General features: G+C 40.3%; 1 protein-coding gene across 3 annotated transcripts in view; it reads left to right on the top strand.

The window, feature by feature from the left end:
- Positions 1-17,768, top strand: part of CUX1 (cut like homeobox 1) — a 272,705-nt gene that overhangs the window by 214,883 nt on the left and 40,054 nt on the right. For 2 of the 3 annotated variants that reach the window (XM_072138167.1, XM_072138166.1), the window contains 2 exons: positions 350-614; positions 2,171-9,578. The exons of the other annotated variant lie outside the window; for it this stretch is intronic. In XM_072138167.1, coding sequence (XP_071994268.1) covers positions 350-614; positions 2,171-2,852 — 947 coding nt within the window. In that variant the 3' untranslated portion in view covers positions 2,853-9,578. Of the gene's footprint in view, positions 1-349; positions 615-2,170; positions 9,579-17,768 lie in introns of those variants that run through there. 3 annotated transcript variants of the gene reach the window in all.

Here is a 17,768-nt window from a genome sequence, read left to right as displayed (position 1 = left end):
GACTTTGTCAGTTTTCAGGAACTCATAAGTAATATAGAAGTCTGTATGGCCTTTAAAATGTATAAACTTTGTGAAGATTTCTTATGGCCAGTAACGCCCAGTTTTAAGTTAATTCATATTATGGTATTTTTTTCATTATTCAATAACAGAAGAACAGTGCAATGTAGTAATGTATAAATGCTGCGGAATATTTTAGGGGATACTAAAAGAGACATATAAGAAGAGCAGATAGTCTGTTGGATGGATATAAGAATTATGAGCAAAACTATTATATCACAATATTACTGGTAACTTTGCCATTGTTTATCATTTATCATTTGTTTAAACAAATAAATTCTCTGCTTTCCAGCCTACATGAAGAGAAGGCACAGCTCGGTGAGTGACAGCCAGCCCGTTGAGCCGCCTCCTACAGGCATAGATTATAGCCAGGGATCAAGTCCCCAGCCGCAGCATCAGCTGAAGAAGCCACGGGTAGTATTGGCTCCGGAGGAGAAAGAAGCTTTGAAACGGGCTTACCAGCAAAAGCCATACCCTTCCCCTAAAACCATTGAAGAGCTCGCAACACAACTGAACCTGAAAACCAGCACCGTTATTAACTGGTTCCATAATTACAGGTAAACGCACCGCTAAGACAGTGTCTCTGATCTGCACATATTACCAATATCCCTCAAGATACCTTCAAATCATCACATTGTGTTGGCAGTATCATAAGGCACAGGGGCTTAGGTTTAAACAAAGTAGGTTCCTAGTCACCACTTTTTAAGGCAAATATAATATTTCCATATATATCCCATGTAATATCACCATAGAGTGCCCATAAAATACATAAACGGTACAGACACCTTCTCATTCAAAGAGTTTTCTGTATTTTCATAACTATAAAAACTGTAGATTCACACCGAAGGCATCAAAAATATGAATTAACACACATGGAATTATATACTGAACAAAAAGTGTACCCCTGAAGAAGTCGCTTTTTAGCGATGATACGCGTGGGGAGCCTTCCACCCTGTCCAAGGTGTAGTGTTGGTGGGACTCGGTGCCCTTTCACATGTTTTTTCTGCTGCTTTTACCTAGTTGCTGGGCCCGGCACATGGTAACCCTTCGTTTATTTGCATTTTCTTGCCTATACAGGAAAGGATATCCAGCACTTTCACTTTATTTATATATATGTGATACAGTTGTGGGGTAGTCAGTAAGCTATCGTGGATATGCACATACAAATTTGCACATACTGTGATTGTGGCTACCGAACTTATGATTTATTAATCTGTCCCAACACATTTGGTCAGGGGTGGTGGAGAGAGAAAATAAGCGTCCTTTTTTCTCCTTCCTTTTTTCTGTGTAGTACTGGTGTACTTTTAATTGATTTTAAATGTTGGTATTTTGTGTACTTTCATGAATCAATAAAATGTATTGTATTATACTATAGGCCAGTTGTAGCGCACTTCTTTTCAAACATCTAACGGATCAAATAAAATGTCCTTTGATTTCAATAGTTTTTTATTGGCTTCTATTCGTGTATGTTTGCACCACTTCCATGATTTGAGCGAAAATTGGACAGAAGCAGCAGCGCTATGTTTTCAGTCTCAGATAACGGAAGGTTTAGTGAAGTGGTGTGAATAGCTACTAACGAAAGCCATTAAAAGAACATTGAAAACGATGGAAATTTTTATTGATTCCTTTAGACTTTTATTATCATTTTAGTTACAGAAAATAACAGAGGGACGAACGCAGGTGTGAACTGGACCAAATGCTTGACTATCCATCCTTTCATTTCGTGCCACATTTAGATATCTGCTTCTCTTTGTAATTAGACATAGACTATAAAAAAGCATAAAGTGTATAACTATATATTCTGAAATTACAGTATGTGCCATTGTTTACATATAAGAAAGCAATAGGAAGCACAGACCAACCACTAAGTATTGGATGTTTGGTGGTCTACTATGGGACCCATACTGACTGAGAGCCAGGGTCCCACTAGTCCCCTTGCTAATAAATTGACTAAGGCATATTACAAAGTGAGATCTCAATGTTGGTCATCCTTTATCGCTCATCCAGAAATATATTAGGGGCAGTGACTCTCCGATTAATTTTTTGTTATAGAGATCGATTTGATTGACGAAGTCTTTAATGGTAATTATAATGATTTCCCTTCTCTCCTTAGATCTCGCATCCGTAGAGAACTGTTCATTGAAGAAATTCAAGCAGGTAGTCACGGACAAATTGGTTCTAGTGATTCCCCATCTGCTACAAGCAGCAGAGCAGCCCACAGTTCAGAAGGAGATAGCTGCGATGGTGTAGACATGGAAAGCACAACTGATGGGAAGCATGGTGTCCTCGAAGGAGATGATTTCAGCGACAACTTAAAGTCTCAGGGCGGGCAGACTGATTCAGCTTTTGAAGAGGGCGAAGATGCTAGGCCTACGGAGAAGTCGGACAACAGCCGATCAGAAGTAGACAGCCCAGTTGAAAAGGTTGAGGAAGGTCGGAGAAAGCAGAGTCGGACTTCCCTTCCTGGATCTCGGTGTTCTGAAAAGAGTTCAGAGACGACACCGAAATCTGCTACTGAAAAGCATGCCTCTACCTCAGCTGCCTCAAGCTTGGTCCCCACAAAGGAGGGTTTCAACAAGTCTAGTGAAGATTCTGAGAAACTATCCAGCGTGCCAAGTACAAGTTCACAGAAAGGAAGCTCAATTCAGAGCTTATTCAACTTTTCTGAGACCGCAAGTTCCAAAAACACACGGGACAACTCCTTGAGGAAAAAGAAAGCCGCAAACTTGAACAGCATAATTCACCGCTTAGAGAAGGCCGCTAGTCGAGAAGAACCCATCGAATGGGAGTTTTGAAATTAAATTAACCCTGGTTTCAGCAAACTGGGGATTTTAAACTGGACCTTTCACTGGTTATATCGTATTGCGCACTTACCGCCCTGCGGGCCACAGGGCAAAAACGCCATAGGCCAAGGTGCATATAGAATACAAAAGGAGCATTAAGCCCAATTTTATGTTGTGTTTTCGAGGACGAAAACTGAAATATGTAGTCAAGCTTTTTTGTACCCTGAAGTGTTTTTACTATTACCCAAGTGATTTTCACACTTTCTGGAATAACTCTTACAGCTTTGCCTTGTGCCCACCTTTTTTTATTAGTGTGGGCTTAAAAAAAAAAACATAAAAAAGTACAAAAAAAAATATTGAACCCACAAAATAAATGGGGGCTTTTTATTCTGCCATGTAATGGCTGCAGAGCGATAATACACTATGATCTTCTTATACCAGGAAAAGGAGGAGATTTTTTTTTTTCAGGAAAAAAAAAAAGGTTGTCCTTTTTTTTTTTTTTAATTAATTATTTTAGTTTTTCCTTTTTAGTAGGTGTTTCAGTTGCCACAAAGAGATTGCACAGTCATCTGACTCTAAACACACTAGTTTGGAATCCTATTTTCAAGAAGTTAATAAAAAGGAAAAAAAAAGGAAAAAAAAAAAAACCCAGCTCGGAACTTTGAAATAAAAGAAATACACCAATCCACTTATTTTCTAACGAAAGTCACATCAGGAAACTATTTTAATTTGTGGTAGCTGATGTAGTGTTTTCTTGGTAGTGAAACTAGATATCCAGTGCACATTGTTTCATAGCTTTAACCGATTCGGGTCTTTTCCAGACCAGGATTTGTTTATTACACTCCATTTTAGGCCAAATCAGGACAAAAAAACAAAAAAAAAAGATCCGAATTTAGGTATTTTCTAATCTGCTTTTTAACCTCTAACCACAGAGCACGCTGATCAGACCTCATATTTTGGGAGGGTAAAAGGGTACAAGTTGGAATGGTCGACCTGTACTGTTTTCACATCCTTACAGTGTTCCCTTCATTATATATATTTATCATATCTATATATATATATATTTAGTTTTCTTTACAGGGCCACTTTTGTTTAATACCTTTTTACTATTACCAAATATGCTGCCAGCAGGATGCGGAGAAGAGAGATGTTTTTAAATACAAACTTAATAATAAACTTTTTATGTAAAAAAAAAAAAAAAAACAACAGAAAAAAAATTGTATAAAAAAAATAACAAAACAAAGCAAACCTCTTAACTCTGGCATAGTACAATGTAAATAGACAAATCTAGAACCAAAATAACCGTGTGACGAAGCGGCATTGGTGGCTCCGGGGCAGCGGTCCGCTCTCGTCGAGAGTACGACACCCATTCCAATTTGTATCCTGTTCCTTCTTGCTGTCAATATGTGTGTGAGAGAGAACAGAGACGTGTGGGAATTCCCGTGTATGCAATTTTATAAGTCTGTGTATTTTCTTATGTACTTGTGCACACATAGAGTGCATTACTGCCACCTTTTTCAATAAGCTGGTTTATCTGCTATGGCTTCGACAAGATTTGCTGAACTAGGCTCGTTTCTCGCCATATCTTAAAAAAAAACTAACAATAGATGATTTCAGTATATATATATTTTTTTTGCTTATTTATAGGTGCTGTATTTTATTATCTGATTGTTAGGAAGGGATGAAAAACGGGGGCAAATATTCTTTAGAGGGATAGACTGCCGGCAGTATTGGGTATAATTTACAAGATGTAGTTGTCATACTGTATATTATTGATTTAAAAGAATTTTTTTTTTCTTTTGATCTTTATCGTGTATCATTGAAACATTGTGTCTTAGGTCAGCATCTTTTGATGACGTTATTTGGTGCATTTGTTACTTATGTTTTAATAATATTATCTTTTTTTGTTTTGTTTTTTTTTTAATCCCTTTATCTTATAGGGGATGGGAGTGTTGTTATAAAATCATACTCCCTATGCTAAACCTCAATGAGCTTGTATTATTTAGTAGAAACATTTTTTAATGTGTAGAACCACATTTGTTATACAAGAGTGTAATACAAAAAAAAAAAAATGAAATGCTCTTTACGTGCATAGGTAAGATGCAGTAGCACTTCAGGTTTTAAGATAGATTAAAATTCTCAACGAACAATATGGAAAACAAATTACAACTAAGAAAAGAGGCTCTTGGAGGCACAAGGGGCTAAAAAAAATCAGCTTTTTTTTACATTTGTCTTTGTCTGACTTTTACAAGCTTTGTCGTAGAAGTAGTTTGTCCTTTTTACAAGTTTCTTTACTTTTTATTTCAATTGACTTATCAGCCCTTTTTAAATGTAAATTTCAGCATCAAATAGGTCATCGTTATAAAATCAGTGGGATCCTCGGGTTCCGGAATCAACACAGAGAATATAGCCAGAAGGACCGCTCCATTCTTTGTAGTCGGCCAATTTGAAAACCTGTTAACCTGGGTAGATCATTTAAATCTTTCAAACTGTAATATCCCTAAAAAACACTTAAATGTATTACTATATTGAAGAGCTTGTCCATAAAATAACTGAGCTCTACTTTCTGCTTTCCCTCTACCGCAGATAGTTGACAGCTTAGCCTACCTGTGGCAGAGGCAGATCACCGCTGTCGCTAATCGCATTTGTTGTTAAAGGAATTATAAAAAACGGGACTGTTGATAAACCACCTATTACTTGAAATATTCATTTTTCTATGTATGCATTGGGCATAACAAGCAATAAATTCTGGTGTAATATAGTTAGCTTTAAAAAGAATCCTTGGCTTTGTATGTGCAGCTGCTGGCAGAGCAGAGGTGAGCAGTAATTTTACCTTTCCAGGTATTTTGGATATTTGGGTAAAACAAATTATATATACATCCAGCACTAGTGGTGGGGACAGGCTACGCAAGAGAGGGGTCTCAGCATGCCTTCCACTAACTTCAGGTCCTCCCGTAATAGCTGTTGGGTGGTGAACCTCTTCAGTCCACAGATTATCAGTCCTTATTCAGCCAGTAGGGTAGATTTTGAGTGTCTGTACACTTGACATTCTTTTATCTGTGCCATGTACGGGGAGACATAATGAAAGAGCTGTAGAAATTAACTTAACGAACACATGCTCCAGGCATTTCCCCTCTCAGCCTTTCCTTTATCTTGGCACTTCCCATACTATGCCACTTCTATCTCTTAATAGCACCAAAGAATCAGAAGCATTTGTAACATATACAGAGCCACCTCTAATAACATTTATTTCTGCCAGTGATATTTTTGTTTGTTTCTTTTCAAAAATTTAGCAGCAGATTTGCATGAAAATTAGTTGCAGAGAAGAAACCATTCCTGTTAGCTTGGCCTTGGTCTTAAGGTTGGGACTTCCCAGTGTCCCTTCCACCACTCATGTTGGTTGGAATCTATGAACATCATCCTATTACTCCTTGCACACGCTCCCATTCTCGGTAGATAAAAGAATTCTACAACGGAAAAAAAAAATCCATCTATACGCAGGGCCATATTTTAAAGGACTATCCATGGCTGCAAGCATAGCAACCCTTTAAGATTTTTTTTTTAACTTCACCCAAATGACAACATTCTTCTACATGTCAGCACCTTTAGTGAAAGAATTCCTTGAAGCCATATCATCCCTGTGTGATATCCGCAGATCCGGTGAAATCCATTACAACTGTGGTCCTCTATGCAAAATTAAGCTGGTAGATATATTGATGAACCAAAAATATGATCATAGCTGAAGGATCCATCAACATATTCAGATCTGTCAGTATATAATGTATTATACAAGACTGTTGGCAGCTGGCCATATACAGGGCTATCTATATACACCTAACTGTAAGGATGTAGTAATCCATCATTGATCACATACTACAGCAACATTAAGCAATAAAGTCACCTACTCTACTGTAAGTAAGTCGCTGTTACATAATTCACTTCCATAGTCCATTTTTAGTGTGCACTACCCATGCGATGATCTTGTACGGTCCTAAAGTAGCCACCTAAAATCTGTCCCACTTAAGAGACTCATGGTAAAACTCCGTAACACCGGTTTCTACCTAGTTACTAGACTTATGGAGACTTTGTGACTGTACCACTTCCTGTTCAATTCCTCTTGCAAAAACACTAAAATCTAATAGAATCGTTTTTTAGAAAATAACCCTAAGATTATCCATTAATTGATACACTAGTGCTCAAAAAGAAATTTAGCTAGAAAACCCCTGTTATCAAACTAATATTCCATTGATGCTTATCTTCCTCTGTTAGTGTAAGTATAGTTGATAGAGACTCGGAATGACGCCAATTTGTTATTGCAGTACTAGGATAGTGTGCCTTAACACATAGGGTGCTGGGATCAAAGTTATAATTTGTCGGTATGAAATATTGCATACGGATTATTATAAAATTAAAATACTCTGCCACAGATAAGCTTCAAGTGCATGTTACAGTTTTTTGACAATAAAGAGGGTTACTTTAGGGGCAAAGGAAGTTGCACTCAAGTTCCTGAAACCTTAGGTGGGCAATATAGGACTGTGTGAGGAGTAATCTATAAGTCATTGGGACAATTTTTTCAATAGGGCTAATGAGCTTCAAGCTATACTGAAGGGAATAGATCTACATAGCAGCAAAAAAAACCCAACAAGCTATGATTTTACTGTTAAAATGAATGGTTAACGGATTGCCACGGGAAAGCAGGTGCTTTAGTGACAAAACCGTTAAGTCGTTCACAATCATTTTGAAAATGATGGCAATTTTTCTGGTAGCGTTGCACGTTGACGCAGTTTCAGCTTCATTGCAGCTGTGGTCTTTCCAAAACAGATAGCGTGGGGGATTTATCAAGAACTGGCGCTTTGTGCATCGTCTCTTGATGTTCCCCTGGTCCGCATGTTACACCAGAGATGCTATTAGGCTTCGGCACCTGCGCAGTGTGTCCCGGCCCTGGCCCACTCCGCGGCCACCATGGAGGTGGTGTAAGGGGAGAGAAAGGTTGTAATTCCAGACCTCACATCATCACAAGCCTCGATAAATGACCCCCAACGTGTATCTGTACTCTTAATTTATTAGAACTTTCTTCATTTCCAGAATGTTTTACATTTTTTTTTCCTTACCTTGTGCCTCTAAGAGCCTCCTGATTTAACAAATATTGCAGTTCAAAGTGTTGGATTTCCTTCGACTTTTTAGTTGAGCTCAATTCAGGACTGGTTGTAAATGCAAGAAACTGGAATATACGACTTGTATCATTCTGGGGAATGAGAGACCTGTTCACTAAACAATAGATATCTTCTAGTCTACGAAGGCGTATCAATTGGTAAATAGCACTTTGTCTCTGGACTTCCAAATGCTCGTAATATTTTTTTCAAAGAAATATTGTAACTTTTTTGGTTTTTGAAATTCCATGAATATTTCATTGTTCTGTAAGCTGTTTTAACCCTGCGACATTGTTACAAAAAATATCTACTGAGATTGACTAGACCATCACTGTAAACTTTTGGTGGCCTGAGTTTTCCCAGATGCTTCTGTCGGGAACAGTTGGCGGAGGCAGCCATTGTAGGGTGTTGGCCAATATTCATGAGTATGTAGCCTATCCGTTACCAGGAGCTGGTGACCTACAGAGGAACCAGCTCCTGAGATGTTCCTGTAGTGATATGACTGCTTCTTTCTAAATCATAGCCTGTATCCTCTGGAATAATGGTTACGCCGACTGCCATGGCACGCCGTTGCCTGCTCTCCTAGACCTCCACAATGAGCTCAGACAGAAGCTTAAAAAAAATCCCCAAACATTGCCACTATCTATTTCCGTATTGTCACACTAAATATTGGTCATAACCTCCTGACAATACAGCCTGCAGTACTTTTTTTTTATCAATTTTAATTTCTCCTCATTTCATATTTTTTTTACAATGAGTCTACTACAAACGGATAGACGTATGGGCTTATATCCAAAGGCAAGATTCACCTGTAACGAAGGAGGAAAATAACACATTTCTTCATGTCCCTGTTTTATGTTACTCTAAAACTAACTCTTTATATTTGTGCAATAACTACTTGCCATGAAGATGGGTGCAGCTGAAAAATGCCCTGACTACTAACACAGCACAAGATGAACTCAGAAGTGATGTATTTGTCTATTTTTTTTTATCCTTATTTCTTGAGAACATTTGAATAAGCTCAGTTTTCCCCCCCTTTGGTGTATTGTGGTGTCTGACATTTTTTTTTTTTTTTAGCAGTATTCTATGATTTTTTTTTAAATAATTTTTTTATAAATTTTTTTTCTGTACTGCATTAAGTCTTAGATGTTTTTAGAGCTTGTTTGTTATTCACGATCACGAGTTTAAAAATAAAAAAAAAATAAAAAAAACAAAAATCCTCACGAGAGACCCAACTGACCAAAAAAAGTGTAATTTTTTTTTTTTTTGTACACGTAGCTTTGAGAAGCCCATGTTGTGTTGCTGTGACTCCTTTTTTGTAGATTTTTCTTTATTGGTATTTGTTCAAACATATAGTACAAGTTCTTTATGGCTGGCGACAGTGGGAATAGAGGTCCCGTCAGCAGGCATTGTTCTGTCTTTGTTTGGGTAGCCATAATAATGTTTGTTCTCAGCACTGTACAACGGTCCCTATATGATATGGAGAAGCAATATCACTGTATGAATCTCACACAATGTATTATTATTATTATTATTCACTAGCACCCTAGGTGTGATAATTGAAGTAAATATCTTTTATACAAACACAGTCAATGGTGGTTTTGTCGTTCTTTTATCAGGTCCAAACAGCAAACATTTACAACCGAGCGTGAATATTCATACAATGTGTTTATAACTCTTATGTTTTTATACGGTTACATGTATAAAAAGTGTGATACATTATATTGAGCATTATGTATATGCCTTCATTTGTGAAAACTATGCTAAAGGATTTGTCGGAAAAAATCGCTGAGATGTCCAAATGTCACTTCCAAAAAAATCCAGACTTAAATTGCTTGTTATTTGGAAGGACCAAAAGTCTCATAGGATAAAAATGTATATCCAATGTAGAAGTGTATATAGTATAAAGCAGGTCCACATGAAGACCCCACTGATGTTGTGAATAGTGTCATACAATGAGATGCAAATGCAATGTCTACAGTCTGATATAACGCCTGTCTGTATGCCTTATTCAAAAATTATTCAGGTTGTCATATTACAAGTTTAATTACTAATAATAAGAGGGGAAAACCAGCTGATCAATGGGGTCAAACGGCTGGGGCCCCCGCAGTTCACAAAAACAAGAACTTTGGTCCCATTCTTACTAATTGAATGAAGCGGGAGGTTGAGCATGTGTCCTACCGCTCTATTCACTGCTGTAGGAGTATCGGAGTCGGAGCACTCGCCTATCTCCAGCTCTCTCATAGACAGTGAATGGGTTAATCGGAGATGAGCAAGCACTGTGTACAAGTTGGTATAACAACTTTAAAGTAAGAAATCAAGGCAATGTTTCACAATTAACAGAATAAATCTGCCAACAATGAAATGTATATGGGGCCTGGTGGATCTACATTGACAGTAATGAGAAATAAGCATCTGATAAGCTGTATGTTCATACATGACTGACTGCATATGCCTATGGGTTTCACCTTAGCCACTTGGTAATTCTGTCTGACAAAGAATGGGGCAGATGTATCAATCTGTTTAGAACAGAATTCTCTCTTAGGATACATTCACACAATCTATGTCCACCATACCGTAGTACGGCGGGCATATATCGGCGCCAGGAGGAGGAGGGAGAGAGCGCTGCTCATCCCCGGCCCTTTCCATAAGAGTAACATAGGGCCATTGTGGTGTATGGGGGATGTATATACGCCGTATATACTTCGTGCGTATATACGTCCCCCATACGTTTGTGTGAATGTAGCCTTAGTTTGTGCCAAAAAAACTGTCTGAAACACACTGCACTAAATGTATCAATAGGTTTCAGACAGTTTTTAGGCACTTGTGCAATTGGTTCTTCCGTAAAAAGGCCATGTACTTGACTATGTGGAAACAAAAACTGTCATAGTTTTGTGCACCAACTAATAGAAATTGCAAAGTAAGTATAGACACCTTAAAAAATAGCAGTATAGCAATATCCATGCTCACTCCTACCGACCTGGAGGTGACAATTTTCCACTGAAGTCATAAGTCACTGTGGTCCTTTCTTATTGAGAGAAGAGGATCCCACCACAAAGGAAAAGCTGTGACAAGGAACATTCTGCAAAACCTTCAGGCGTATAGTATAAAAGACCCTTATTTCTACTCGCATAGATCATTAAAAGCGTGTGTACAAAATCAATAGTTCATCGGTTACCACACACCTAGTGCGAGGTGTGTATCAGAATAACTACTCACAAGTGCACAGCTTTGTGGTGGGATCCTCTTCTCTCAATAAGAAAGGACCACAGTGACCTTTGACTTTTGAGGAAAGTTATCACCTGAAAGTGGGCAGGAGTGAGCACTGACATTCACTGTTTTTTATTTTTACGTGGTTTTGGTTCATGAGTGCAGGGCCGGCTCCAGGTTTTGGTGGGCTCCTGTGCGACAGAGCCCTGGTGGGCCTCTTTATGGGCCCCCCTTCAGTAGTCACACTGCCCCCCCTCCACCGCGTGGACACATCCCCCCCTCCTATATACACACTGCCACCCTCTCCCCCTGTATACACACTGCCCCCTCTTCCCCTGTATACACACTGCCCCCTCTCCCCCTGTATACACACTGCCGCCCTCCCTCCTGTATACACACTGCCCCCCCTCCTCCTGTATACACACTGCCACCCTCTCCCCCTGTATACACACTGCTACCCTCCTGTATACACACTGCCCCCCCTCCTCCTGTATACACACTGCCCCCCCTCCTCCTGTATACACACTGCCCCCCCTCCTGTATACACACTGCCCCCCTCCTCCTGTATACACACTGCCCCCCTCTCCCCCTGTATACACACTGCCCCCCTCTCCCCCTGTATACACACTGCCCCCCTCTCCCCCTGTATACACACTGCTCCCTCTCCCCCTGTATACACACTGCCACCCTCTCCCCCTGTATACACACTGCCACCCTCTCCCCCTGTATACACACTGCCACCCTCTCCCCCTGTATACACACTGCCACCCTCTCCCCCTGTATACACACTGCCACCCTCTCCCCCTGTATACACACTGCCACCCTCTTCCCCTGTATACACACTGCCCCCTCTCCCCCTGTATACACACTGCCGCCCCCCCTCCTGTATACACACTGCCCCCTGTATACACACGGCCCCCCCTCCCCCTGTATACACACTACTGATGCAGGTCTTTCTGTGTGGTCACTGCTTTCCCCGGCAGGTCATGTGAACATGACGTCATCGCAGGTCCTTCAGCCTCCGATTCAGCAGCTCCTGCCGGGGAAAGCAGTGAGTGACTGCACATGTTCTCATAGCGATCTGTGTCCGGAAGACACAGATCGCTATGAGATACGCCCGACACTGCCACAATTGATCTGGGGGCCCGAGTGGGCCCCTCCAGTACTCCGGAGCCCCGGCACTTGCCCGGGTTAGACGGGTGCTGGCGCCGGGCCTGCATGAGTGGAACTATTTATTAGTCGTTCCACTGTGCTGTTTCTCTCAAGAATATTTTTCAAGTTCTTACTCTTAACACCTTAACAGCGCATGATGTAGCTGTTTGTCATGGTGCCCTCTCCATATAGGCCCGGTGCATTTTGCAGCAAACACCTGTTGCACCAATCATGGGTTTTAAACGTTTACTTGCCACCAGCAAAGCAGTTAAATGTCAACTGAGCAGGTGTCGCCATATTTGCTTGGATCATCAACTGCCATGTGGTCAATTGGGGGGGGGGCATGCAATCCAAACTGTGACAGTAGGAGGACTCCCAGGCCTGTCATAGAGTGATCAGAAAAACACTGTTTAATTCAGAACAAATTCTCAATAAACTGAAAAACAGTAGTACTGCAGTATATTGTTTGAGATATCAGGCCCCCCTAGGGTTCAAGTACCCGAGGGGCCTAAAACAATTGTAAAAAATTAATAGTCACACTAGGAGTGACTATAGGAGAAGAGGGGAGGGAGCTGACATCACGTTTATAAGCCCCTCTCCTCATTATCATGTGGCATAAAATAGCGGTATTGTATATAACACACCACAAAGTTAGATATATGGATTTGATTGTAGCTCTGGGAAGAGCTTACTGCACTTTATTCCTTCAGTGCATACTGTACACTCCCATATACTATTCCCTAATCAATAGTTAAGGGCTAGCCCAGAATTTACCTCTACAGGCGGTCCCCTACTTAAGAACACCTGATTTACATACGACCCCTAGTTACAAACGGACCTCTGGATGTTGGCAATTTACTGTAGTTTAGTCTTAGGCTACAATAAACAGCTATAACAGTTACCACTGGTGTCTACAATGAAGCTTTATTGTTGGATCAATACAGTTGGTCAATATCAATTGAGGGGTCAAACTCCTGATTTTGGTCTATAACTACAATAGGCAGTCTTAGTGAGCGGCTCAAACTACATTTGCATTAGTAAAAGTGTTAGGGTACTATCAAGTCAAGACACTATACATATTTTATACTGGGTTTAATAAAAGTGATGTCTTAAACACCCTCAACTATCCCACCTTCCCTCACTTTTCCCAATTTCTGTCTCACTTGTCCCACAGAAAACAAGTCCTCATATAGCTCAGTACATGGATAGATAAAAAAAAAAGTTATGGCTTTTGAAAGGAAGTGAGTAAAGGAAGCACAAAGATGAAAAAGGTTATCAGCAGCAAGGGGTTAAACTGTACCGTATTTATCACCCAACATCAGAAACTGTGATAAATCTGTTTCACTATAAGACTGTCAGTCTTGCTTTGCACTCACTATGAGACACTTTTGATAAGTCTGCCCAGAAATGGTGAACAGATGTGAAAGATAATCTTAACTTATATACTTATCCTCCAGCAGCTCCTCATCTTCCTGTGTAATAGAGCAGGCAGAGACACGTCCATGCGGTCTGCCGCGCACACTCTGACTACATCAGCCACAACGCCACTGCATTATAGTGGGGGGAAAGCACATGGACGTGACTCTGCCTGCTCTGTTACACATAAAGACAAGAGAGAAGAGGATCTGCCAGGAGCACCGGAGGGTAAGTATAACGAGGGGCTGGTGCTGGGCATTATACTACTGGTGGAGGCTGTTGGGCATTACATTACTGTGGGGAGGCTGCTGGGCATTACATTACTGTGGGGAGGCTGCTGGATATTACGTTACTGGGGCAGGCTGCTGGGTATTACATTACTGAGGGGAGGCTGCTGGGCGTTACATTACTGGGGGAGGCTGCTGAACATTTCATTAGTGGGAGGTGGCTGCTGGGCGTTACATTACTGGGGGAGGCTGCTGGGCATTACATTACTAAGGGAAGGGTGCTGGGCATTACATTACTGTGGGAGTCTGTGTTCCAAGTGTAATTAGGATTATACTTGAGTCAGCACGTTTTCTCAATATAATTCTTTATCTGAGTAACTAGTTCTGTTTCCTTTCTAAAAGTGAACCTGTCATTAGGAATTGACACTTCCATCTAATGACAAGTTCCAATAGCCATTTTAATACAGACTGCATTCTATAGACCTGCTTCCCCATTGCAATAAGTTATAAAATAAAGTAAATAAAAGTTGGCTCCCTACTAGTGCTAAGCCTCGAAGAGCCATTTCTGTGGGCTGTCACCCCGGTACAGAGATTGCCAGGCATGTTGTGTGACATAAGACATCCTCCTGCAGTCCTGGTAGTCCAGGATAAGATGCTTTTAGGCCTAATTTGAAGCGACACTTCCTGGGAATGCAGGAGGCGCAAAGAGGTGTGGACAGGGCTGGATTGTGGATGGAGCTCCTGCCCACCAATTCATCCTGTTCAAGGGAACCCTGGAGGGAAGCTACAATGATAATCTGAATGTCTCTTCCTTCATTCAATGCTATAGATGCCCTCAAGACTCCAATACGATTGAAAGCAGGGGAACAGCAGGGAGCTAATTAAAATGCCATGTCAGCACTTTTTGATAGAGAAGTGGGTTTTTGGCTGTAGCTTGGACACACGGCTTCTAAAAGGTTCACCATCACTGATACATGGGGTAATGTAAATAAAAGCTTAATTCAGAAGAGAGATCAGCACAGACACCATTGGTTTTTTGAAGCTTCAATGGTCAGTATAATGTGGACAGTTTGGCCATATGACTGTTCAAAGCCAGAATCTGCTTTATCATGATGTCCTCATGCCCAAGTTCCCCTTATATAACAAACATCCTACGTTTTCCTAATAATAATAAAGCTTTACGATGGCCCAGCCATTTTGTAGGGGAAGAAATAACAACGGTAAATAGATAATAGCCAGGGAAACCTACAACACTTGCCCTATTCATCAAGGTCTCTTTTAGAAGAACACACCAGGGACATCATTTTCACTAGAGACATTTTACAGAGCCTTATTATAGCTGCAGTGCAAAAATGCCTTTCTGCTTTCTCTAAGCATTTGCATTACAATATAATTGCGTGTTATAACTTACCTTGCACCCTGACAGAATCCTCTGTGTAGTCCCAGGGGTTGGGCTTTGGTTTGGATGCATTTCAAAAAACAACATGTGACTTGTCTGTGTTGCTCACTCCTCAGCTCTTTGCCCACACCTTTGTGCTCCTGTACTGTTCCTCCCTCTCCTACTGATGTCAGCTCACCAGGTTGTGACCTCTGTAAAGGAGGAGGAGCTTACAGGAGCACAGAGGTGGGGGCTAAGAACTGAGGAGTGAGCAGTACAGATAAGTCACATGTCGTTTTTTGAAATGCATACAAAACAAAGCCAAACTCCTGGGACTACACAGAGGATTCTGTCAGGAAGGAAGGTAAGTTAAAACACACAATTATATTGTAATGCAAATAATTAGGGAAAGCAGAAAAGCATATTTGCAATGCAGGTGTGATAGGCTTCTGTAAAATGTCATCTGTGAAAATGAGGCCCCTGGTGACAGGTTCCCTTTAACCCTGTCCATTTTAGATTACCTCATTCCAACACCCATATCTTTTCTTAACTTTTATTTTTACAGCTTTCACTGTGCGACACCTCCTTTTTATTATTTGGTCAGAACATCATAGAAATACTATTAAGATGTGGGTTTTCTTACCGTTACAAAAAGTCCTTATTCAGTCTACCAACCACGGCGAGGCTTTACACTCGCGCTTCACCCCACAGCTCAATAAAGAGGTTTTGTTACAACTACTCTACCATATAGACTTCTAGAAGAGACAAACTGTGGTCTGATGCCTTGTTGGCTCACCCTGCACTGGTGTGTCGTGGTCCGTTATTTGTGTTACGCCAGAGTTCCCACTTTCATGCTAATAAGCAATATTTATCTGCTTCTGAGAAGGATCTTATAAACCACAAAGATAACCAAATCTTGCCAAATAACCAAAAAACATGTACATTACATTAAAGGCTATAAACCCAGCACAGCCACTAGTCACATTTCTGTCTGTTTTGTGTCAGTATTGTGTCCACATCCATATTTTTCACATCTTCAAAAAAAAAAAGTGCTGATTTCCTCATTTGAAATTTTTTTTTCCATTCTGGCATATTCTGTCATATTTTGATTGGGCATTTTGCGTATTTATGATTTCATATGTTCATTTATAAAATATCATTCTGATCATTTATAAAATATATCCTGGCACCGATCATCAAACAGAGATGGTGCATGAGCGCTGATCAGTTGCCAGGGGCATAACTAGGAAAGGCAGGACCCCATAGCAGACTTCTGAATGGGGCCCCCCTTCCCTGCAAATTTATATACTCACACATTTATACATTCATACATTCATACACACATTTATGCACTGATATATGCATTTTTACACTTACACAGATCTGTCCCAGTAGCTGCTGACCACAAATGGGAAGTACATGGCAGAAATTAGTGATGAAAGATCCCTAGTCCTGTTGTTCTGCTCTACCCTCCCTCTTCCCTGACATTTCATATCCGAGCTGCCTATTCCTTCTGCACACTGTGAAAGATGTGCACTGTTATATACATATTATGATATACAATGTGCAGCATAATATGTATATAATAGTTCATACGGTTGAAAAAGACACATAATGTCCATCAAGTTCAACCAAAGAAGGGAAGATAAACCCTTCTTGAAGCTCTCTGCTGTCCCTGCTGTGACCAGCACCTGAGGCCAGCTATTCCACAGATTGACAGTTCTCACAGTAAAGAAGCCTCGTCACCTCTGGTGCACATTGTGTGTCAGAGGCCCCCTAACACTGCAGTCCCTATAGAAGCTGCTATGGCTGCTATCACTGTTGTTACGCCCCTGTCAGTTGCCATTACTGCTGGGAGCCTCTCATTCAGCTTTATCTATGACACCCTGGTGGAGGCAGTTTGTTATGGATAAGCAGTAACTTCACAGTTGTATTGCAGTATATTGTATGAGCGCTCAGAGCCCGAAAGTTTAGTGTAGGTGTAGAAATAAATATTTAAAACATTTTTAAAAGGATCAAAAATTCAAAAAACATGTTAGGTATCCTTGCGTCCAGCAATTGCCCAATTTAACTATCCAAATGCCCTATCTATCTAAAAAAAAAATTATCTTATATGGTGAACTTTGCAGCAGAAAAAAAGCCCAAGTTCAATGTCCAAACCACCACTTTTTCACTATTTTGTATAAATATAAATATTTGTTTTGCAGTTGCCAAAATGCAGAACAACCACCTAAGATCTGGTGTAAAACAACTGGCTAAGGCACAATAAATAAAACTAAAAAGTTGTATTGGGTAATAAAACTAAAAAGTTGTATTGGGTATGCTCTAAAAACATTTACAACAACACTATACTGTGTTTGAAAATCTCAAATGAGCTGACAATGCAATCTTCTGT

The sequence above is a fragment of the Engystomops pustulosus genome, chromosome 2 (genome assembly GCF_040894005.1).
Source record: "Engystomops pustulosus chromosome 2, aEngPut4.maternal, whole genome shotgun sequence".
Classification (NCBI taxonomy): Eukaryota; Metazoa; Chordata; class Amphibia; order Anura; family Leptodactylidae; genus Engystomops; species Engystomops pustulosus.
This window is presented reverse-complemented; position numbering and strand designations above follow the sequence as displayed.